The sequence below is a fragment of the Vulpes vulpes genome, chromosome X, assembly GCF_048418805.1.
Source record: "Vulpes vulpes isolate BD-2025 chromosome X, VulVul3, whole genome shotgun sequence".
Lineage (NCBI taxonomy): Eukaryota > Metazoa > Chordata > Mammalia > Carnivora > Canidae > Vulpes > Vulpes vulpes.
The window spans coordinates 61,821,130-61,845,757 of record NC_132796.1 but is presented as its reverse complement, the minus strand read 5'-3'; the positions used below and the strand labels follow the sequence as shown (position 1 = coordinate 61,845,757).

General features: G+C 36.8%; 1 protein-coding gene across 2 annotated transcripts in view; it reads left to right on the top strand.

Moving 5' to 3' along the window:
• HDX (highly divergent homeobox) overlaps positions 1 to 24,628 on the top strand; it is a 213,849-nt gene that overhangs the window by 5,774 nt on the left and 183,447 nt on the right. Inside the window, exon 1 of one of the 2 annotated variants that reach the window (XM_072744989.1) lies at positions 21,531 to 24,283. The exons of the other annotated variant lie outside the window; for it this stretch is intronic. Within the exon in view, the coding sequence (XP_072601090.1) occupies positions 24,188 to 24,283 (96 nt within the window). The 5' untranslated portion in view covers positions 21,531 to 24,187. Of the gene's footprint in view, positions 1 to 21,530; positions 24,284 to 24,628 lie in introns of those variants that run through there. 2 annotated transcript variants of the gene reach the window in all.

Below are 24,628 nucleotides of genomic sequence, written 5' to 3'. Positions count from 1 at the left end.
TGGAGCCTCTAGTCTCACTTTTATTAACAATGAATGCTTAAAAGATGCTAAAGATCAGTTTGAGTTTTTTCTTCTTTCCCCAACTGCTAGTGCTTAATGTAAAGAGACATTTATAAAAAAAACCCCACAGTTTTTATAGTGATGTGTAGCCAATTTACTTTTCTGGTAGGATTGAATGCATCTGTATCTATTTAATTCTTGCTCCTCAAAGTGTGTTCCATAGAGTACCAGCATGAGCATCACCTAGAAACTTCTTAGAAATTATGGAATCTCTGGCCTCAACCAAGACCTACTGAATCAGACTCTGCATTTTAATAAGATCCTCAGGTGGTTCATATGCACATTACACTCTGAGAACCACTGATACAAAGTGAAATATGACTTCCTGTACAACTTAGACTTTTAAGAGCTGATAATAAGAAAAATTCCTTAATTTCTTTTTGACGGTTTTCACATATGTAAAGAAATATGTAATTGAAGTATTATCTATCTAATATACATCAGCTTTGCTCCATTTTGGATTCTATCTCATTGAAAGAATAGCTACACGGGTATGGGTATTTTACATGGGGAAAATTGTTGAGTCTGAGTGAATCGAATTATTTTGGTGATAGTAATGGCCTTACCATTGAAACAATATTTTTCCTAATTGTCAACAGAGTGTTACAAAAGAATATGGATGTATTGGGGTCACTGTCAGTAATATCTACAAGAACTGTACTTGGTTTTCTATTTCCTATTGTAAGAAATCACTACAAACATAGTGGCTTAAAATAACACATGTATTGGGGTACCTAGGTGGTACAGCTGGCTAAACATCTGACTCTTGGTTTTGGCTTAGGTCATGATCTCAGATTCCTGGGGTTGAGCCCCACATTGGGCTCTACATTCAGCATGGAGTCTGCTTGAAATTTTCTCTCCCTCTGCCCATCCCACACATGTGCTTTCTCTTTTTTTTCTCTCTTTCCTTCTCTCTCTCTTTCAAATAAGTCTTTTAAAAAAATAAAACAACTTATCTTACTGTTTTGGCAGTTAGAAGTCTGAAATTAGTGTCATTGGGTTAAAAATCAAGGTGTCAACAGGCATTTTTTCCCTAAAGCCTCTGGGAAATAATTTATTTCCTTACCTTTTTTAGCTTCTAGAGGCTACCCACATTCCTTGGCATATGGCCATATTCATCTTGAAAGCTAGCAATGGCAAATCAAATCTTTCTCATATCTCATCACTCTGACACTCTTCTGAATCTATTTTCCACATTTAAGGATCCTTGTGATTACATTGTGCCCATTCAGATAATCTAAAATAATCTCTTTATTTTAAGGTCAGCTGATTAGGAACCTTAATTCCTCTGCAACCTTAATTCACTCTTGCCATGGGATTTAACATATTCACAGGTTTCAGGAATTAGATATACATATCTCTGGGTATGTTTGTGGGGGCACAAGATTTGATAACCTTTTGGGACAATAAAGAAAGTCAACCTCTAATCTTGTTATGAAAAGATGGGCACTGAGGGGGGCACTTGACGGGATGAGCACTGGGTGTTATTCTGTATGTTGGTAAATTGAACACCAATAAAAAATAAATTTATTATTTAAAAAAAGAAAATAAGTATTTAGTGTTATGGGTTGAATTGTGCTTCCTCCCCCCAACCTCAAAATTCACTCTTGCCATGGGATCTAACATATTCACAGGTTTCAGGAATTACATATAAATATCTCTGGGTATGTTTGTGGGGGCACAAGATTTGATAACCTTTTTGGACAATAAAGAAAGTCAACCTCTAATCTTGTTATGAAAAGACGGGCACTGAGGGGGGCACTTGACGGGATGAGCACTGGGTGTTATTCTGTATGTTGGTAAATTGAACACCAATAAAAAATAAATTTATTATTTTTAAAAAAAGAAAATAAGTATTTAGTGTTATGGGTTGAATTGTGCTTCCTGCCTCCAACCCCAAAATTCATGTGTTGAAGTTTTAATGCCCAGTAGCTCATAATGTGACCTTATATTGAAATAGGTTCATTGCAGATGTAAGTAGTTAATTTAAGATGAGGTGACAGTTGAGTAAAGTAAACCTTTAATCCAATGTAACTGGTGCCTTTATAGAAGTAGGAAATTTGGATACTGTCACACATAAGGGGAGCATGCCATGTGAACATGAAGATGTCCATTTATAAGCAAGGAGAGATGCTTAGAACAGAGCCTTCTCTCACAGCCTTCAGAGACAACCAACCTTCCCAATACTTTGATTGCAGACTTCTGGCCTTCATAATTGTGAGACAATAAATTTCTGGTTAAGCCATCCAGTTTTTGGTACCTTGTTACAGCAGCCTAAGAAAAGTCAGGGTTGTCTTTCAGTCAATAATAAGTGTCATTCTCCTCAAAAGCACTTAATTAGTAAGTTTATATTCTGTAATGTGCTAGATGTTGGACAAAGTGAATTAGACATTAAAGAACTTATATATATTAGACAATTTTCATATAGCAAGCTCTGAAATAAATGACTTTTACACCTCTGGCCCTTCATTTATTCAACTATGAAAAGAGACCGTAGTATTCATAAAATCTAACAGCATTTCTAGCTTAAAAATCCATACTTCTATTTATTAATTGAATTTTAGGAAGTTATTATATCCATACATTAATAAAAAGTATTAAGTTCAGGCAAAGCCATCAAACTTGTCTTAAATTTTTCCTCAGGATCAGTATCTTAATTATTACCATCTCTGCTATTCATTGCCCACTTTCTATTCTTCGATTTTATTTTTTTTAAGTTTTTTAAAGTTTTATTTATTTATCTCTACACCCCATATCAGGGTCAAACTCATGACCCCAAGATCGAGAATTGTGCACTCCTCCAAATGAGCCAGCCGGGTGCTCCTATCCTTCAATTTTAAAGAGAAGTATTAAAGACATTTTTGAGAAACACTTTTGTTCTTTTGACTCGACCCATTTGAGATTGTTTTAAGGCTTATGTTCGGGGGTGCCTGGATGGCTCCATTGGTTACGCATCCAACTCTTGATTTGATCTCATGGGTCCTGTGATTGAGCCCCATGTTGGACTCCATGCTCTGCATGGAGTGTGCTTGTGATTCTCTCTCTCTCTCCCTCTGACCCTCCTCACCTCCCGTAAAGCATGCTCTCTCTCTCTCTTTCTCTCAAATGAATAAAATCTTAAAAGAAAGACTTATGTTCAGGACATAGTATATTAGTGATACTTTTGCACATGATATATGCTTAATAAATATTTAAATAAATGAGTAAATTGTCAGAAACCTGAGGCAAGACATTTATATATTAGAAAATATTGAGAGCAGTGACTTGAAGAGGAAATGGTTATTTTGAAAAAGTTATGCCCTGATTTCTCATTACTGCAAAGTATATTGGAGCAATATGTGCTCTCAGAATTCACGGATGGAGCTGTAGTAGACTTGAGAATATTTTTGCAAATGGTTATCAGGTTTCCTGGATTAATTAACAGTAAAATAAAAATTGCTGATATGGTCATAATTAAACACTGGAGAGTATATTCCATGTATTCAGGTCTGGTCTGATTAACAACAAGGAATGTAATTGTAGTAAAATATTTAGAAACACATTAGTTGCGTAGCAGTCTCTGCATTAGTGCTTCATATCTACATGAAAACAAAATGACTAGGCAGGAGAAATGAAGTGCCAACAAAAACATTAGGGATCAATGTTAATATCATATTTCAAACATATGTATGTCTCTAATTTGACAGTAACATATGTTTTTTAACTTAATGTTATAGGCTTAACATAGGGCAGTGTCTCTCAAACTGAGGTCTGCAGACCCCTAGGGGCCCATGGACATGTTTTCAGAGGTCTGCAACTTTTATGGCTATTTTTAAATTTGAGGGTTTTATTTGATCTTGAAATAAATTATCTTAAAAAGTAAATGATGAACTTGAAAGAAAAATCCAAATTATGCATGCATTCACTCATACAGAAGGCCTTTCTACTAGGTATAAACACAAATCTTCTCTTTTATAGTCATAAATCACATTTAAAAGACATCTAATGGAATAAATTGAATATCTTAATAGAGAGTTCCTCAAAGTGACATCCAAAGATAGATTTTTGCGGGATAAGAAAGATATTTTTTGTTTTATTCTTTCAAGGGAAGAAGAAAGAATGGGCTTTACCTATGGCTTTCAGATTTGGGATGTACTCTATAAGGCTTTTAAGTTATTAAGCAGCTTCTTAGTCTATTCAAATTATTTGTGGAGATAAATTTATGCTTCCACTATTTGATGAATTAAATATGTGCACGTATCTCGTTTCAACACTCTATGCATGTATGTCCTTATATACTGCTACCTACTAATTTACCACTAGATGGTGTGCATTGAATCTAATCCTAATCCTAATCCTAATCCTTTCTCTAATCCTAAAAGAGGAGGATGTTTAATTTTTCCACTAATTTTTGCAGAAAAATTGAGAATGGAAGATACAAGGCATTTAATAGACTATCTCTTTGGTTCTAGGTGAAGCCATTTACTTAAATCTTACTATATGCCATTTAAATTTGATTCACAAAACACTAAAACAATATCTAGTCTAAGTAAATAAGTGTGGTTTTAACCCTATTAAAACAAATTTTAAATACCAATCAAAATTTTTGCTGGGAATGGGTTAGAGAATATGTAGACAGTATAGGATGGAGTTATGTGGATAATTTTAAAAAGGTTAAGAAAAAACTAATAAGTTTACAGCACAGTAAATTAAGGGGTGTATAGATTATTTAGATATGATGAATAATTTGTTAATAATTACTTTTCCAAAGTGTGGCTATGGAAAATTTCATAGAGATCCTCTAAAACGTAACTGAAAATGCAACCTACATTTTAAAGGTGTTAAACTAGAATGTGAATTGCAAGCTTGTTCATTAGTCAGTGCTTGAAGCAGTGCAAACACTTTTATTTATTGGTAGAAGATATAAGTGATTTATATGCATAATTTGCTTGGGTCTAGAAATGTAAGAATAAAGCTTAATTAACAAAAATGTATAGAACAAATAGGTATTTGTGGTCCTACTTAGGCTACCAGGAGATGCTGTATATCACTGGTCATTAATCATCATATATTTTGAATGAGCGTTTGTGGGATTGTATTAAAGCAGAATTAAGACAACAGGAAATCAATTATCCAATAAAGGTTCTATTTATGCCTCTGTTATCCAACTCATTATCTATTTGAAATTGATCTTCTTTATTTTGTTTAAAAATGTGAGATTTGATGTCTGAGTATATGATAAGGTACTTGTAGTTTAAAGGTATTTTATTAATTTAACATTAGGATTTTGTAATAAAACAAGTGTCTTGGGCAGCCCTGGTGGCTCAGCGGTTTAGCGCCACATTTGGTCCAGGGCGTGATCCTGGAGACCCGGGATTGAGTCCCATGTCAGGCTTCCTGCATGGAGCCTGCTTCTCCCTGTCTATGTCTCTGCCTCTGTGTGTGTGTGTGTGTGTGTGTGTGTGTGTGTGTGTGTGTGTATCTCATGAATAAATAAATAAAATCTTTAAAAAAATAAAACAAGTGTCTTAAAAGCTAATAAATAATTATATTTGATAAAACAAAATGAGGTCTAGCATATCTACTTACCAATGCTGTTTTTAAGCTTATTTTAATCAAAACTTACAAAAACTTTTATTCAGATATACATAAGATATTATATAAATTTCAGATGTACTATATAGTGATTTGACAATTGCACACAATAAGAAATGCTCACCACAATAAGTAGTTACTATCTATCACCATACAAAGTTCCTGCAATATTATTGATTTTATTCCTTATTCTATATTTTTGTCTCCATGCCTTATCTGTTTATTGTCTTAAGCTTTAATTTAAGTTCCAGTTAGTTAATATACAGTGTAATAGTAGTTTCAGGTGTAGAATTTAGTAATTCAACACTTACATAGGACACCCTGTGCTCATCACATGTCTATCCATGTCGTTGCACATGGCAAGGCTTCATTCTATTTTATGGCTAATATTCCATTGTGTATATATATACATATATGTGTATATATACCACACCTTTTTTTAAAAAAAGATTTTATTTATTTATTCATGAGAGACACACAGAGAGAGGCAGAGACATAGGCAGAGGGAGAAGCAGGCTTCCTGCAGGGAGCCTGAAGTGGGATTGATCCCCAAACCCTGGGATTGCTACCTGAGCCAAAGGCAGATACTCAACCACTGAGCCATCCAGGTGCCCCTATACCACACCTTTTTTTTTATCCATTCATCAATCGATGGACATTTGGACTTCTTTCATAATTTGGCTATTGTTGATAATGCTGCTATAAACATCTGGATGCATGTATCCCTTTGAATTAGTATTTTTGTATTCTTTGGGCAAACACCTAGAAGTGCAATTGATGGATCATAGGGTAGTTCTATTTTTGACTTTTTGAGGAACCTCTGTACCATTGTTTTCCAGAGTGGCTGCACCAGTTTGCATTCTCACCAACAGTGTAAAAGGGTTGACTCCCTTTCTCCACATCCTGGCCAACACTTGTTTATTGTGTTAATTTTAGACATTCTGGTTGGTTTTAGGTGATATCTCATTGTAGTTTTGATTTAGGTTCCTTTGATGATGAGTTATGCTGAGCATCATTTCATGTGTCTGTGGTGGTTATCTGGATGTATTCTTTGAAAAAATGTCTATTTATGGCTTCTGTCCATTTTACTACTGGATTTTTTTGAGGGGGGCGTTGAGTTTTATAAATTCTTTGTATACTTTGTATACTAACCATTTATTGCAACTATCTTCCCCCATTACTTAGGTTGCCTTTTAGTTTTGTTGAAAAGGAAAAAGGAAAAAGGAAACATCCTTCACAGTGTAGAAGCTTTTTATTTTGATAAAGTCTCAATAGTTCATTTTTGCTTCTGTTTCCCTTGCCTCAGGAGACATATCTAGTAAGAAGTTGCTATGGCCAATTTCAAAGAGGTTACTGCCTGTATTTTTCTCTAGGACTTTAATGGATTCCTGTCTGACATTTAGGTCTTTAATCCATTTTGAATTTATTTTTGTGTATGGTGTAAAGAAGTCCAGTTTCATCCTTTTGTATGTTGCTGTCCAGTTTTCCCAACACCATTTCTTGAAGAGACTGTTTCTCGTTGGATATTCTTTCCTACTTTGTCAAAGATTAATTCACCATATCGTTATGGGTTCGTTTCTGGGTTTCTGTTCTGTTCTTTTGGTCTATGTGTCTACCTTTGTGCCGATATCATACTATTTTCAACACTACAGCTTTGTAATATAAGGTGAAGTCTGGAATTGTGTTGTCTTTGCTTCTGCTTTTCTTTTTCAAAGTTGCTTTGCCTGCTTGGAGTCTTTTGAGGTTTCATGCAAATTTTGTGATTATTCTACATCTGAAAAATGCTGATGATATTTTGATAGGGTTTGCGTGAAATGTATAGATTGCTTTGGGTAATACAGACATTTTAACAATATCTGTTCTTCCAATCCATGAGGTTGGAATTTTTTCCATTTCTTCATGGCCTCTTCAGTTTTCTTTCACAAGTATTCTACAGTTTTCAAACTACAAATCTTGGGTAGGTTTATTCCTAGGTCTCATATGGTTTTTGGTCCAGTTGTAAATGGGATAAATTCCTTGATTTCTCTTTCTGTTGCTTCATTGTTGGTATATAGAAATACAACAGATTTCTGAACATTGATTTTATATCCTGTGAATGTACGAATTTGTCACTTCTAGCAATTTTTGGGTGCAGTCTTTTAGGTTTTCTAAATAGAGTATAATTTCATCTTCCTTCTTGCCGATATGATGCCTTTTATTTATTTTTCTTTTCTGACTGCTGTGGCAAGGACTTCCAGTACAATGTTAAGTAACAGTGGTGAGTGGAGATTGTGTGTTTTTCCTGATCTTAGAGAAAAGGTTTTAGTTTTTCCCCATTGAGGATGATATTAGCTGTGGGTTTTTCATATACGGACTTTATTATGTTGAGGTTTATTCCCTGTAACCCTACTTTGTGGAGGGTTTTTATCATCAGCCCATGTTATACTTTGCCAAATGCTTTCCCTGCATCTATTGAAATGAACATATTGTTCTTACCCTTTCTTTTCTAAGTGTGGTGTATCACATTGATTGATTTGTGAATATTGAACCACCCTTGCAGCCCAGGAATAAATTGCACTTGATCATGGTGAATGATTCATTTAATATATTGTTGGATTTGGTTTACTAATATTTTATAGATAATTTTTGTATCCATGTTCATTAGAGATTTGGCCTTTTGTTCTCTTTTTTAGTGGAATCTTTGTTTGGTTTTGGAATCAAAACCATAGATTGAGTTTGCAAGTTTTCCTTCCGTTTCTATTTTGAAGTAGTTTGAGAAGAATGGGTGTTAACTCTTCTTTAAATGTTTTGTAGAATTTACCTGTGAAGCCATCTGGTATAGGACTTCTGTTTGTTGGTAGATTTTTAATTACTGATTCAATTTCTTTGCTGGCTACTGGTCTATTCAAGTGTTCTATTTCTTTCTTTTTCAGTTTTGGTAGATTGCATGTTTCTAGGAATTTATTCTTTTCTTCCAGGTTGTGTAATATGTTGGCATATAGTTTTTCATAATATTCTCTCTTTTCTTTAAAGATTTTATTTATTTATTCATGAGAGACAGAGAAGGCAGAGATGTAGGCAGAGGGAGAAGCAGACTCCCTGCAGGGAGCCCGATGTGGGAACCTCTAGGATCACGTCCTGAGCCTAAGGCAGATGCTCAACAGCTGAGCTACCCAGGCGTCCTGCATAATATTCTGTTGTAATTGCTTATGTTTCTGTGGTTTTGGTTGTTATTTCTCCTTTCTAATATGTGATTTTATTTATTTGGGTCATTTGCCTTTTCTTTTTGATCAATTTTTTCTAAGAACCAACTCCTGGTTTTATTGATCTGTTCTCCTGTTTTTTTTCTGTTTGTTTCTATATCATTTTTTTCTGATGTGGTCTTTATTATTTCCCTTCTGCTAGCTTTCATATTCATTTGTTGTTGTTTTTCTAGCTCCTTTCTAAGGTTAGGTTGTTTATTTGAAGTATTTCTTGCTTCTTGAGATAGTCTTGTATTGCTATATACATCTCTCTTCTGACCACTTTTGCTGCATCACAAAGGTTTTGGAGCATTATATTTCATTTCCATTTGTTTCCATGTATTTTTTTATTTATTCTTTGATTTCCTGGTTGACCCATTCATTCTCTGTTTAGTAGCATGTTGTTCAATCTCCATGTATTTGTGGTTTTTCATTATTTTTCTTTTGTTGCCTTCAAGTTTCATAGCACTGTGGTCAGAAAATATGTATGGTATGATCTCAACCTTTTTGTACTTGTGGAGACCTCATATGTGACCTAGAGTGTGACATATTCTGGAGGATGTCCCATGTGCACTTGAAAAGAATGTGCATTATGCTGCTTTAGGATGGAATGTCCTGAATATATTTGTTAGGTTCATCTGTTCCAGTGTGTCATTCAAAGCCATTGCTTCCTTGTTCATTAAATGATCTGTGCTTTGATGTGAGGTGTTAAAGTCCACTACTATTATTATATTATTATCAATGAGTTCCTTCATGTTTATTCATGTTTATTATTAATTGTTTTATATATTGGCTGCTCCCATGCTGGGGAATAAATATTTACAATTGTTAGATCTTCTTGTTCGCTATTCCTCTTTGTTATGATATAGTGCCCTTCTTCATCTCTTGTTGCAGTCTTTGGTTTAAAATATAGTTTGTCTGATACAAGTATTGTTATTCTGACTTTCATTTGACTTCCACTTGTGTAACAAATATTTCTTTATCCCCTGACTTTTAGTTTTTAGGTGTCCTTAGGTCTAAAATGAGTCTCTTATAGGCAGGATATAGTTGGGTCATGGTTTGTTTTTTTGTTTTGTTTTGTTTTTTATCCATTCTGACCCCTATAGTTCATTTACATTTAATTCATTTACATTCAGAATAATTATTGATACATATATATTTGGTGTCATTTTATTACTTGTTTTGTCATTGATTCTGGAGATTTTCTCTGATCCTGTCTTGTCTTTATCGCTTTTGGCTTTCCTTTCCACTCAGAGAGACCCCTTTAAACATTCCTTCCAGGGCTGGTTTAGTGGTCAAAAACTCTTTTGGTTTTTGTTTTTCTAGAAAATTCGTTATCTGTCCTATTCTGAATGATAGCCTTTTTGGACAGAGTATTTTGGCTACATATTTTTCCCTTTCATCACACTGAATATATCATGCTACTCCCTTCTGGTTTGCTCCTTTTCTGTAGACAGATGTATAGGTATCCTTCTGGTTTCTCCCTTGCAAGATGGGGATTTCCTTTATCTTACTGCTGTTAAGATTTTCCTTATTGTTATATTTTGCAAATTTAATTACAATATGTCTTGGTGTTGGCCTATTTTGTTGCTTTTGATGGGAATTCCACGTGCCTCCTAGATTTGGATGTCTCTTTTCTTCCCCAGATTAGGGAAGTTTACAGCTATTATTTCCTCAAATAAATTTTTGCCCGCTTTTCTCTCTCTCCTTCTGGAAATCCCATAATATGAGTGTTATTACATTTGATGGAGTCACTGAGTTCCCTAAATCTATTCTCATGTTCCATAATTCTTTTTTCTCTCTTTTGCTAAACTTCATTATTTTCCATTATTTTTATCTTATGTATCACTAATTCATTCCTCTGCTTCTATCCTTGTGTTCATTCTACCAAGTCTACTTTCAGTCTCAATTATTGTATTTTTCTTTTGGACTGATTGTTTTCTTTTTTTTATAAATTTATATTTTATTGGTTTTCAATTTGCCAACATATAGAAAAACACCCAGTGCACATCCCATCAAGTGCCAACCTCAGTGCCCGTCACCCAGTCACCCCCGCCCTCCGCCCACCTCCCTTTCTACCACCCTTAGTTCGTTTCCCAGAGTTAGGAGTCTGTTATGTTCTGTCACCCTCACTGATATTTACCACTCATTTTCTCTCCTTTCCCCTTCATTCCGTTTCACTGTTTTTATATTACCCAAATGAATGAGAACATATAATGTTTGTCCTTCTCCAATTGATTTACTTCACTCAGCATGATACCCTCTAGTTCCATCCACATTGAAGCAAATGGTGGGTATTTGTTGTTTCTAATGGCTCAGTAATACTCCATTGTATACATAGACTACATCTTCTTTATCCATTCACTTGCGATGGACAATGAGGCTGCTTCCACAGTTTGGCTATTGTGGACATTGCTGCTATAAACATGGGGGTGCAGGTGTCCCAGCGTTTCATTGCATCTGTATCTTTGGGGTAAATCCCCAACAGTGCAATTGCTGGGTCATAGGGCAGGTCTATTTTTAACTCTCTGAGGAACCTCCACACAGTTTTCCAGAGTGGCTGCACCAGTTCACATGCCCACCAACAGTGTAAGAGGGTTCCCGTTTCTCCACATCCTTTCCAACATTTGTGGTTTCCTGCCTTGTTAATTTTTCCCATTCTCACTGGTGTGAGGTGGTATCTCATTGTGGTTTTGATTTGTATTTCCCTGATGGCAAGTGATACAGAGCATTTTCTCATGTGCTTGTTGGCCATGTCTATGTCTTCCTCTGTGAGATTTCTCTTCATGTCTTTTGCCAATTTCAGGATTGGGTTGTTTGTTTCTTTGGTGTGAGTTTAAAAAGTTCTTTATAGATCTTGGAAACTAGCCCTTTATCTGATATGTCATTTGCAAATATCTTCTCCCATTCTGGAGGTTGTATTTTAGTTTTGTTGACTGTATCCTTTGCTGTGCAAAAGCTTCTTATCTTGATGAAGTCCCAATAGTTCATGTTTGCTTTTGTTTCTTTTGCCTTCGTGGATGTATCTTGCAAGAAGTTACTGTGGCCGAGTTCAAAAAGGGTGTTGCCTGTGTTCTCCTCTAGGATTTTGATGGAATCTTGTCTCACATTTAGATCTTTCATCCATTTTGAGTTTATCTTTGTGTATGGTGAAAGAGAGTGGTCTAGTTTCATTCTTCTGCATGTGGATGTCCAATTTTCCCACCACCATTTATTGAAGAGACTGTCTTCCAATGGATAGTCTTTCCTCCTTTATTGAATATTAGTTGACCATAAAGTTCAGAGTCCACTTCTGGGTTCTCTATTCTGTTCCATTGATCTATTTGTCTGTTTTTGTGCCAGTACCACACTGTCTTGATGACCACAGCTTTGTAGTACAACCTGAAATCTGGCGTTGTGATGCCTCCAGATATGGTTTTCTTTTTTAAAATTCCCCTGGCTATTCGGGGTCTCTTCTGATTCCACACAAATCTTAAAATAATTTTTCCAACTCTCTGAAGAAAGTCCATGATATTTTGATAGGGATTGCATTAAACATGTAAATTGCATTGACTTTTCACAATATTAATTCTGCCAATCTATGAGCGAGGAATATTTTTCCATCACTTTGTGTCTTCCTCAATTTCTTTCAGAAGTGTTCTGTAGTTTTTAGGGCATAGATCCATTACGGCTTTGGTTATGTTTATTCCTAGGAATCCTATGTTTTTGGGTGCAACTGTAAATGAGATTGACTCCTTAATTTCTCTTTCTTCAGAGTCATTGTTAGTGTATAGAAATGCCACTGACTTCTGGGCATTGATTTTTGTATCCTGCCACACTGGCAAATTACTGTATGAGTTCTAGCAATCTCGGGGTGGAGTCTTTTGTGTTTCCATGTACAGTATCATGACAACTGTGAACAGGGAAAGTTTGACTTGTTTTGTGCCAATTTGAATGGCCTTTTTTTCTTTTTGTTGCCTGATTGCTGAGGCCAGGACTTCTAGTATTCTGTTGAATAGCAGTAGTGAGAGTGGTCAGCCCTGTCATGTTCCTGATCTTACGGGAAAGGCTCCCAGGGTTTCCCCATTGAGAATGGTATTTGCTGTGGGCTTTACATAGATGGCCTTCAAGATGCTGAGTAATGTTCCCTCCTTCCCAGTATGAAGAGTTTTGATCAGGAATGGATGCTGTATTTTGTCAAATGCTTTCTCTGCATCTAATGAGTGGATCATAGGTTCTTGTTTTTTCTCTTGCTGATATGATCAATCACATTGATTGTTTTATGAGTGTTGAACCAGCCTTGCAGGCCGGGGATAAATCCCACTTGTTCTCGGTGAATAGTCTTCTTAATGTACTGTTGGATCCTATTGGCTAGTATCTTGTTGAGAATTTTTGCATCCATGTTCATCAGGGATATTGGTCTGTAGTTCTCCTTTTTGGTGGGGCCATTGTCTGGTTTTGGAATTAAGGTGATGCTGGCCTCGTAGAACGAATTTGAAAGTACTCCATCTCTTTCTATCTTTCCAAACAGCTTTAGTTGAATAGGTATGGTTTCTTCTTTAAACGTTTGATAGAATTCCCCTGGGAAGCCATCTGGCCCTGACTCTTGTGTCTTGGGAGGTTTTTGATGACTGCTTCAATTTCCTCCCTGGTTATTGGCCTGTTCAGGTTTTCTATTTCTTCCTGTTCCAGTTTTGGAATGCGCCCCTTTCTTCTAGATTGCCTAATTTATTGGCGTATAGCTGTTCATAATATGTTTTTAAAGTCGTTTGTATTTCCTTGGTGTTGGTACTGATCTCTCCTTTCTCATTCATGATTTTATTAATTTGAGCCTTCTCTCTCTTTTTTTTAATAAGGTTGGCTAATGGTTTATCTATCTTATTAATTCTTTCAAAGAACTAACTCCTGGTTCTGTTGATCTGTTCCAAAGTTCTTCTGGTCTCGATTTTGTTGAGTTCTGCTCAAATCTTTATTAACTCTCTTCTGCTGGGTGTACGATCTATTTGCTGTTTTTTCTCTAGCTCCTTTATGTGTAAGGTTAGCTTTTGTATTTGAGTTCTTTCCAGTTTTTGAATGGATGCTTGTATTGCGATGTATTTCCCCCTCAGGCCTGCTTTTGCTGTATCCCAAAGATTTTGAATGGTTGTATCTTCATTCTCATTAGTTTCCATGAATCTTTTTAATTCTTCCTTAATTTCCCGGTTGACCCTTTCATCTTTTAGCAGGATGGTCCTTAACCTCTACGTGTTTGAAGTCCTTCCAAACTTCTTGTTGTGATTTAGTTCTAATTTCAAGGCATTATGGTCTGAGAATATGCAGGGGACGATCCCAATCTTTTGGTATCGGTTCAGCCCCGATTTGTGACCCAGTATGTGGTCTATTCTGGAGAAAGTTCCATGTGCACTTGAGAAGAATGTGTATTCAGTTGCTTCTGGATGTAAAGTTGTGTAAATATCAGTGAAATCCATCTGGCCATGTGTATCCTTAAAGCTCTTGTTTCTTTGGAAATGTGCTTAGAATACCTGTCAATTGTAGAAAGCACTATATTCATGTCACCACGTATCAATGTATTATTATCTAAGTATGTCTTTACTTTGGTTATTAAATGATTGATATATTTGGCAACTCCCACATTCGGGGCATAAATATTGATGATTTGTAGCTTCTCTTGTTGGAGATATCCTTTAAGTATGATATAGTGTCCCTCTTCATCTCTTACCACATTCTTTGGGATAAACTTTAATTTATCTGATATAAGGATCACTATCCCTGCTTTCTTTTGAGGACCATTTGAATGGTAAATGGTCCTCCAACCTTTTATTTTCAGACTGTAGGTGTTCTTCTGTGTAAAATGAGTCTCTTGTAGACAGCAAATAGATGGGTCTTGCTTTTTTATCCAGTCTGAAACCCTGTGTCATTTGATGGGATCATTAAGCCCTTTCACGTTCATAGTTACTTTTGAAAGATATAAATTTAGTGTCATCATAATACCTATTCCGTCCTGTTTTTGTGGATTATTTCCTTGAGCTTCCTCTTTCTTTTACAGGGTCCCACTTAGTATTTTTTGCAGAGCCGGTTTGGTGGTGACATATTCTTTCAGTTTCTGCCTATCTTGGAAGCTCTTTATCTCTTCTTCTATTCTGAATGAGAGCCTTGCTTGATAAAGTATTCTTGCCTGTATGTTTTTCTTATTTAGTACCCTGAATATATCCTACCAACCCTTTCTGGCCTGGCAGGTCTCTGTGGAGAGGGCTGCTGTTAATCTACTATTTCTCCCCCCATAAGTTAGGTATCTTTTTCTCTTGCTGTTTTAAGGATCTTCTCTTTTTCTTTGGAATTTGTAACTTTCACTATTAAATGTTGAGGTGTTGAATGGTGTTTATTGATTTTGGGGGGGAACCTTTCTATCTCCTGCATCTGAATGCCTGTTTCCCTCCCTAAGTTAGGGAAGTTATCAGCTATGATTTGTTCAAATACACTTTCTGGTCCTCTGTCCATTTCAGCGCCCTCTGGAACCCCAATAAAACGTAGATTTTTCCCTCTGAGGTTATCATTTATTTCCCTTAGCCTTTCTTCATGGTCTTTTCATTGTTTTTCTCTTTTTTCCTCAGCTTCCTTCCTTGCCATTAACTTGTCTTCTCCGTCACTCGTTCTTCTACCTCATTATCCCTTGTCATTTGGACCTCCAGTTTGGATTGCATCTCATTTAATTTATTTTTAATTTAGGGCTGATTAGATCTAATTTCTTCAGTCATGACATCTCTTGAATCCTTTATGCTTTTTCTAGAGCCACCAGTAGCTTTACAATTGTGTTGCTGAATTGGCTTTCTGATATTGAATTGCGATCCAAATTCTGTAACTCTGTGGCAGAGAGTACTATTTCTGATTCTTTCTTTTGTGGTGAGTTCTTCTTTCTAGTCATTTTTCCTCAGGGCAGGGTGGCTAAAAACAAGTTGTACTGGAAAAAAGGAAGAAAAGAGAAACGAACAAACAAGGAAGGGTATCCTCTGGTTCTGTATACTGTAAATGCCTCGACTTGCCCTGAGCTTTCCAGTGCTGTTCAGTGAAGAACTTGCCCTTCCCCTGTCCTTCCAGGTGGTATTCTGGGGGAGGGTCCTGCTGTGCTAATTCTCATGTGTGTGCACCTGGGGGAGCTGCCCCCCCTCCCTGTCATGTGCTCAGCTCAGTTGCAGGTTTTTACTCTGTGAGGCACCTGTACCCTGGTGGTCCCGCCTCTCTCAGGCACAGGGTGACACCAGGAGGAACAACAATCTGGCGGGGCCAGCTCTGCAGCTCTGGAGTCAGCTCCTGCAGTAACTACCACAGTCTCCCAGTCCGCACTGGCCTGGATGCTCCAGGTATGGGGTTTGCTGGTCTGCACAGCTTGGGGTCGCCCAGCGGCAGGAGAGGCCTTGCTGTCCGGTTCCCTCCCCACCTCCATCTGTCCTGCGGGGAGCACAGAATCCTGTGCTGTGTCCCCTGGTGCCCTGGGATCCAGGGCCTGTGCTGCTAGAATTGCGTTCCTGGGGCTGCGGCTCCTGAAGGCAGCAGAGTGCAGCTCCCTCTGTCCGGAGCTGCCTCCTGAGCTTCTCCCGAGGCCCCGCTGGGCTCACGCTGCACCCTTTACTGAGATAGGCCAGTGGTGTGTGACAGGCACTTCCTCTGTTAGTGACCTCAGGAACCTGGAGTCTCCCATGCCCTATGGCAGTTCTGCCTGGTTTCCCTGCTAAGCGCCTCTCCATCCGTGAAGAATCCAGTGCAGATATTTAAAGTTCCTGCTTCTTGGGACTGGGCTTTCCTATTCTGAAGGCTTTTGCAGCCTGGCCTTAGCGTGGCTCCTCACGGGCCCTTCCCCCACTTGATTCTTTTTTATTTATTTTTTCCACCTTCCTACCTTGTTAGAAGCACAAACTTCTCTCTGTTCCAGCTGTATCTGTACATGTACGAACGATATCTGTATTGTTCCAGCTATTCTCTCTTTAAATGTCAGGTCGAATTTGTAGGTTTTCAGGATGAGTTGAAAGTTATCTAGGTAAGTTGGTGGAGACAGGTGACTTGGGGACCCCACTCCTCCACCATATTGCCCTGCCCCCTATTGCTGGGGATATTTAGAGTGATTTGATAGTTATCCAGTTGTGTTCCATGGAAGAGATGAGCCTAAGGTCCTCCTACTATGCCATCTTCTTTGCTCCACCCTGTAGCTTATTTATTTTAAAAATGAAAATTTGTTACTCTTAATTTCTTCACCTATTTCGCCTGCCCCTCCATGGCCTCCCCTCTAGCATCCAGTTATTCTCCTATCTGTATTTTGTTGTTGTTCATTAATTCATTTATTCCATTTTCTTGTAGATTCTACATGTAAGTGAAGTCATATGGTATTTATCTTTCTCTGTCTTATTTCAAGATTTCATTATTTTTTTGGTTAAGTAATATTTCATTGCATACACACATGCCCTATCTTCCTTACACATTCATTTATTGATGGCATTTAGGTTGCTTTAATATTTTGGCTATTGTAAGTAATGTTATAATAAACATAGAGGTGTAGATATCTTTTTAATTAGTGCTTTTTGTTTTCTTCAGAAAACAAAAGTGGAAATACTAGATTATATGATATTTCCATTTTTAGTTTTTTGGTAAATCTCCATAGTGTTTTCCACAGTGACTTCATCAAGTTAAATTCCCACTAACAGAGTTTGAGATTTTCTTTTTATCCATATTCTTGCCAACACTTGTTATTTTTTGTCTTTTTGTAGTTTTTTTTAAAGAACTTATTCATTAATTCATGAGAGACACAGAGAGAGAGAGTCAGAGACACAGGCAGAGGGAGAAGCAGGCCCCATGCAGGGAGCCCAATGTTGGACTTGATCCCGGGACTCCAGGATCACACCATGGGCTGAAGGCAGGCGCTAAACAACTGAGCCACCCAGGGATCCCCGAATTTTTGTCTTTTTGGTACTAGTCATTCTGACTAGTGTGAGGTGATACTCATTGTTTTGATTTGCATTTCCCTCATGATTAATAGTGTTTAGCATTTTTTCATGTCTCAGTTGATCGTATGTATGTCGTTTTGAAAAAAAAGTATATTGAGACTCTCTGCCCATTTTTAATCAGATTTTTTTTTTTTTGGTGTTGAGCTGCTTAAGTTCTTTGTGTATTTTGGATATTAATTTATTATCAGATATCATTTGCAAATATCTTCTCTCATTAATTTTAATTAATTATTCATGAGAGACACACACAGCAAGGCAGAGACATAGGCAGAGGTAGCAGGCTACTTGTGGGAAGCCTGATGTGGGACTCAATCCCTGGACTATGGGACCATGCCTTGCGCCAAAGTCAGATGCTCAACCACTGAGCCACCCAGGCATCCCTGATTTTAAAAGTGAGAGTTTGTAACTCTCAATCTGTTTCACCTATTTTGCCTACTACCTCCAATGTCACCCCCTGTGGCAAGCAACTATTCTCATATTTTGTTGTTTTTGTTATTCATTTGTTTTGGGATTTTTTTGTAGATTCCTCATGTAAGTGAAACCATATGGTGTTGTCGTTTCATTTTCTTGGTGTTTTTTTTCACTGTGCAAAATCTTTTTAGCTTGATGTAGTATTGTTTATTTTTCTTTTGTTTCCTTTGTATGGTGAGACACATGCAGAAAAAATATTGCAAAGGTCAATGTCCATGAGTTTACTACCTATATTTTCTTTTAGGAGTTTTATGTTTTCAGGTATTACATTAAGGTACTTAATACACTTTGAGTTTATTTTTGTGTATGGAAAGAAAGTGATCCAGTTTCATTCCTTTGAATATAGCTGTCCAATTTCCCAGAACCATTTACTGAAGAGACATTTTTTCCCCAAAATACATTCTTGCTTCATTTGTCATAGATTAATTAACCACATAACGTGGGTTTATTCCTGGACTCTCAATTCTGTTCCATTGATTTGTGTTCTTATTTTCGTGCCAGCACTGTACTATTTTGATTACTATATATAGTTCTGTAGTATAGTTTGAAATCTGAGACTGTGATACCTCCAGGTTTGTTCTCTCTGAAGATCACTTTGGCTTTTCAGGGTTTCTTGTGGTTCCACACAAATTTTAGGATTTTTCATACTCAGAAAAATACTATTGGTATATTAATAGGGATTTCATTTAATCTGTAGGTTATTTTGGATCATATGAACACTTTAACATTTAATTTTTCTAACATTTGAATATGTTATAATTTTCCATTGATTTGTTTCATGTTCAATTTCTTTTGTCTGTGTGTAGTTTTCAGAGTACTGGTTATTTACCTCCTTGGAAAAATCTATTTTTACATATTTTAATCTTTTTGATGCAATCCCAAGTGGGATTGTTTTCTTAATTTTACTTTCTGCTTTTTTGTTACTGTATACAGATGCAACATATTTCTGTATATGGATTTTGTGTCTTGCAACTTCTCTGAATTCATTTATTAGTTGTAATAATTTTGGGAAGAATCCTTAGGGTCTTCTATGTATAGTATCATGCCACCTACAAATAGTGACCGTTTTACTTATTTCTTACCATTTTGGAGACCTTTTATTACTTTTTTCTTGTCTGCTGTGGCCAGGATTTCTAGTACTATGTTGAATAATACTGGTGAGAATAAAAATCCTAGTGTTGTCACTTATCTTAAAGGGAAAGCTTTCAGGTTTTTACTGTTGTGTATGATGTTAGCAGTGGGATTGACATATACAGCCTTTATTATTTTGAGCTATGTTCCTTCTATACATACTTTATTATTAATTTTTTAAGTAAATTGATACTGAATTTTGTCAAATGTTCTTTCTGCATCTGTTGAGATTATCCTAAGATTTTAATCATTCATTTTGTTAATGTGCTTTATTAGATTGATTTGCATATATTGAACTATCTTTATATCCCTAGAATAAACTCCAGTTGATTGTGGTCAAAGATCCTTTTAATGTATTTTCAAATTTGGATTGCTAATATATTGTTAAGGATTTTTGCATCTGTGCTCATCAAGGGTTTTGGCCTGTAATTTTCTTTTCTCGTAGTGTTTTTGGATTTGATATAAGGTTAATGCTGACCTCATAGGATAAATTAGGAATAATTATTTTGTTTTTCTATTTTTTTTTTGAATAGTTAGTAAAGGATTGGTAGTAACTCTTCTTTAAATGTTTGGCATAATTCACCTGTGTAGTGAAATGGTTCTGGAGTTTTGTTGGGATTTTTTTTTTTGATTATTGATTCAATTGCATTACTATAAACCAGTCTGTTTAAATTTTCTATTTCTTTGTAAATCGATCTAAGGAAATTGTATGTTTCTAGGAATTTATCCATTTCTCCTAGGTTGTTCAATCTATTGGCATGTAATTTTTCATGGTAGACTCATAATCCTCTGTGTTTGTGTGGAATCTGTTATAATTTCTCTCCTTTTGTTGTTGTTTTTTTGTTTCTGTTTTTATTTGAGTTCTTTCTCTTTTATCTTAATGAGTTTAGGTAAACATTTATCACTTTTGTTGATCTTGTCAAAGAATCATCCCTTGGTTTCATTGACCTTTTTTATTTTTTAGTCTCTATTTCATGTATTTTTGCTCTGATATTTATATTTCCCTCCTTCTATTAGCTTTGGGCTTTGTTCTTCTTTTTCTAGCTCCTTTACTTGTATGTTTAGGTTGTTACTTGATATTTTGCTTGTTTCTAGAATTCAGCCTGTATTGCTATCAATTTCCTTCTTTTTTATATATATTTATTTTTTATTAGTGTTCAATTTGCCAACATATAGAATAACACCCAGTGCACATCCCATCAAGTGCCCTCCTCAGTGCCCATCACCCAGTTACCCCCACCCCCCGCCCAACTCCCTTTCTACTACCCCTAGTTCGTTTCCCAGAGTTAGGAGTCTCTCATGTTCTGTCTCCTTCTCTGATATTTCCCACTCATCTATTTCTCCTTTCCCCTTTATTCCCTTTCACTATTCTTTATGTTCCCAAATGAATGGAACCATATAATGTTTGCCTTTCTCCAGCTGACTTATTTCACTCAGCATAATACCTTCGAGTTCCATCCATGTTGAAGCAAATGGTGGGTATTTGTCCTTTCTAATGGCTGAGTAATATTCCATTATATACATAGACCACATCTTCTTTATCCATTCATCTTTCTACGGACCCCAAGGCTCCTTCCACAGTTTGGCTATTGTGGACATTGCTGCTATAAACATCAGGGTGCAGGTGTCCTGGTGTTTCACTGCCTCTGTATCTTTGGGGTAAATCCACAACAGTGCTATTGCTGGGTCGTAGGGCAGAACTATTTTTAACTCTTTGAGGAACGTCCACACAGTTTTCCGAGTGGCTGCACCAGTTCACATTCCCACCAACAGTGCAAGAGGGTTCCCCTTTCTCCCCATCCTCTCCAACATTTGTGCTTTCCTGCCTTGTGAATTTTCCCCATTCTCACTGGTGTGAGATGGTATCTCATTGTGGTTTTGATTTCTATTTCCCTGACGGCAAGTGATGCAGAGCATTTTCTCTTGTGCTTGTTGGCCATGTGTATGTCTTCCACTGTGAGATTTCTGTTCGTGTCTTTTGCCCATTTCATGATTGCATTATTTGTTTCTTTGCTGTTGAGTTTAGTAAGTTCTTTATAGATCTTAGATACTAGCCCTTTATCTGACAGGTTATTTGCAAATATCTTCTCCCATTCTGTAGGTTGTCTTTTAGTTACAACAAAAGCAGTCATGAGAGGGAAATACATCACAATACAAGCATCCATCTAAAAACTGGAAAGAACTCAAATACAAAAGCTAACCTTGCACCTAAAGGAGCTAGAGAAAAAACCGCAAATAGATCCTACACCCAGCAGAAGAAGAGAGTTAATAAATATTCGAGCAGACTCAATGAAATAGAGACCAGAAGAACTGTGGAACAGATCAACAGAACCAGGAATTGGTTATTTGAAAAAACTAAGGTAGATAAACCATTAGTCAGCCTTATTAAAAAGAAGAGAGAAAAGACTCAAATTAATAAAATCATGAATGAGAAAGGAGAGATCACTACCAACACCAAGGAAATACTAACGATTTTAAAACATATTATGAACAGCTATACGCCAATAAGGTAAACCAGATGGCTTCCCAGGGGAATTCTATCAAACGTTTAAAGAAGAAACCATACCTATTCTACTAAAGCTGTTTGGAATGATAGAAAGAGATGGAATACTTCCAAACTCGTTCTGTGAGGCCAGCATCACCTTAATTCCAAAAACAGACAAAAACCCCACCAAAAAGGAGAATTACAGACCAATATCCCAGATGAACATGGATGCAAAAATTCTCAACAAGATACTAGCCAATAGGATCCAACAATACATTAAGAAGATTATTCACCATGACCAAATGGGATTTATCCCCGGATGCACGGCTGGTTCAACTCTTGTAAAGCAATCATTGTGATTGATCATATCAGCAAGAGAAAAAACAAGAACCTATGATCCTCTCAATAGATGCAGAGAAAGCATTTGACAAAATAAACCATCCATTCCTAATCAAAACTCTTCAGAGTGTAGGGATAGAGGGAACATTCCTCCGCATCTTTAACGCCATCTACAAAAAGCCCGCAGCAAATATAATTCTCAGTGTAGAAGCACTGGTACCCTTTCCTCTAAGATCAGGAACAAGACAGGGATGTCCACTCTCACCACTGCTATTCAACAGAGTACGAGAAGTCCTAGCCTTAGCAATCAGGCAACAAAAAGAAATAAAAGGCATTCAAATTGGCAAAGAAGAAGTCAAACTCTCCGTCTTAGTAGATGATATGATACTGTGCATAGAAATCCCAAAAGCCTCCACCCCAAGATTGCTAGAACTCATACAGGGTTTTGGCAGCGTGGCAGGATACAAAATCAATGCCCAGATGTCAGTCGCATTTCTCTACACTAACAATGAGACTGAAGAAAGATAAATTAAGGAGTCAATCCCATTGACAATTACACCCAAAAGCATCTGATACCTGGGAAGAAACCTAACCAAAGAGGGAAAGGATCTATGTCCTAAAAACTATAGAACACTTCTGAAAGAAATTGAGGAAGACACAAAGAGATGGAAAAATATTCCATGCTCTTAGAATGGAAGAATTGTTATTGTGAAACTGTCAATGCTACCTAGGGCAATTAATACATTTAATGCAATCCCTATCAAAATACTATGGACTTTCTTCAGAGAATTGGAACAAATCATCTTAAGATTTGTCTGGAATCAGAAAAGACCCTGAATAGCCAGGGGAATATTAAAAAAGAGAACCAAAGCTTGGGGCATCAAATGCCAGATTTTAGGTTGTACTAGAAAGCTGTGGTCATCAAGACAGTGTAGTACTGGCACAAAAACAGACACCTAGATCAATAGAACACAATAGAGAATCCAGAAGTGGACCCTCAACTTTATGGTCAACTAATATTCGACAAAGTAGGAAAGAGTATCCACTGGGAAAAAGACAGTCTCTTCAATAAATGGTGCTGGGAAAACTGGACATCCACATGCAGAAGAATGAAACTGGACCATTCTCTTTTACCAAACACAAAGATAAACTCAAAATGGATGAAAGACCTAAATGTGAGACAAGATTCCATCAAAATCCTAGTGGAGAACACGGACAACACCTATGAACTTGGCCACAGTAACTTCTTGCAAGATACATCCATGAAAGCAAGAGAAACGAAAGCAAAAATGAACTACTGGGACTTCATCAAGATAAGAAGCTTTTGAACAGCAAAAGAAACAGTCAACAAAACTGAAAGACAACCTCCAGAATGGAAGAAGATATTTGCAAATGACGTATCAGATAAAGGGCTGGTGTCCAAGATCTATAAAGAACTTATTCAACTCAACAGCAAAGAAACGAACCAACCAATCATGAATTGGACAAAAGACACGAACAGAAATCTCACAGTGGAAGACATACACATGGCCAACAAGCACAAGAGAAAGTGCTCCGCGTCACTTGCCATCAGGGAAATACAAGTCAAAACCACAATGAGATACCACCTCACACCAGTGAGAATGGCGAAAATTAACAAGGCAGGAAACAACAAATGTTGGAGAGGATGCGGAGAAAAGGGAACCCTCTTACACTGTTGGTGGGAATGTGTACTGTTGCAGCCACTCTGAAAAACTGTGTGGAGGTTCCTCAAAGAGTTAAAAATAGACCTGCCCTATGACCCAGCAATTGCACTGTTGGGGATTTACCCCAAAGATTCAGATGCAATGAAATGCCGGGACACCTGTACCCCGATGTTTATAGCAGCAATGTCCACAATAGCCAAACTGTGGAAGGAGCCTTGGGGTCCGTAGAAAGATGAATGGATAAAGAAGATGTGGTCTATGTATATAATGGAATATTACTCAGCCATTAGAAATGAGAAATACCCACCATTTGCATTGACGTGGATGGAACTGGAGGGTATTATGGTGAGTGAAACAAGTCAATCAGATAAGGACAAACATTATATGGTCTCATTCATTTGGGGAATATAAAAAATAGTGAAAGGGAATAAAGGGGAAAGGAGAAAAAATGAGTGGGAAATATCAGAAAGGGAGAGAAAACATGAGGGACTCCTAACTCTGGGAAACAAACAAGGGGTGTTAGAACGGGAGGGGAGCGGGGGTTGGGTGTGACGGGCTGTGAATGGGGCACGTGATGGGAGAAGCATTGGGTGTTATGGTATATGTTGGCAAATTTAACTCCAATTAAAAGAAAGAAAGAAAGAAAGAAAGAAAGAAAGAAAGAAAGAAAGAAAGAAAGAAAGAAAGAAA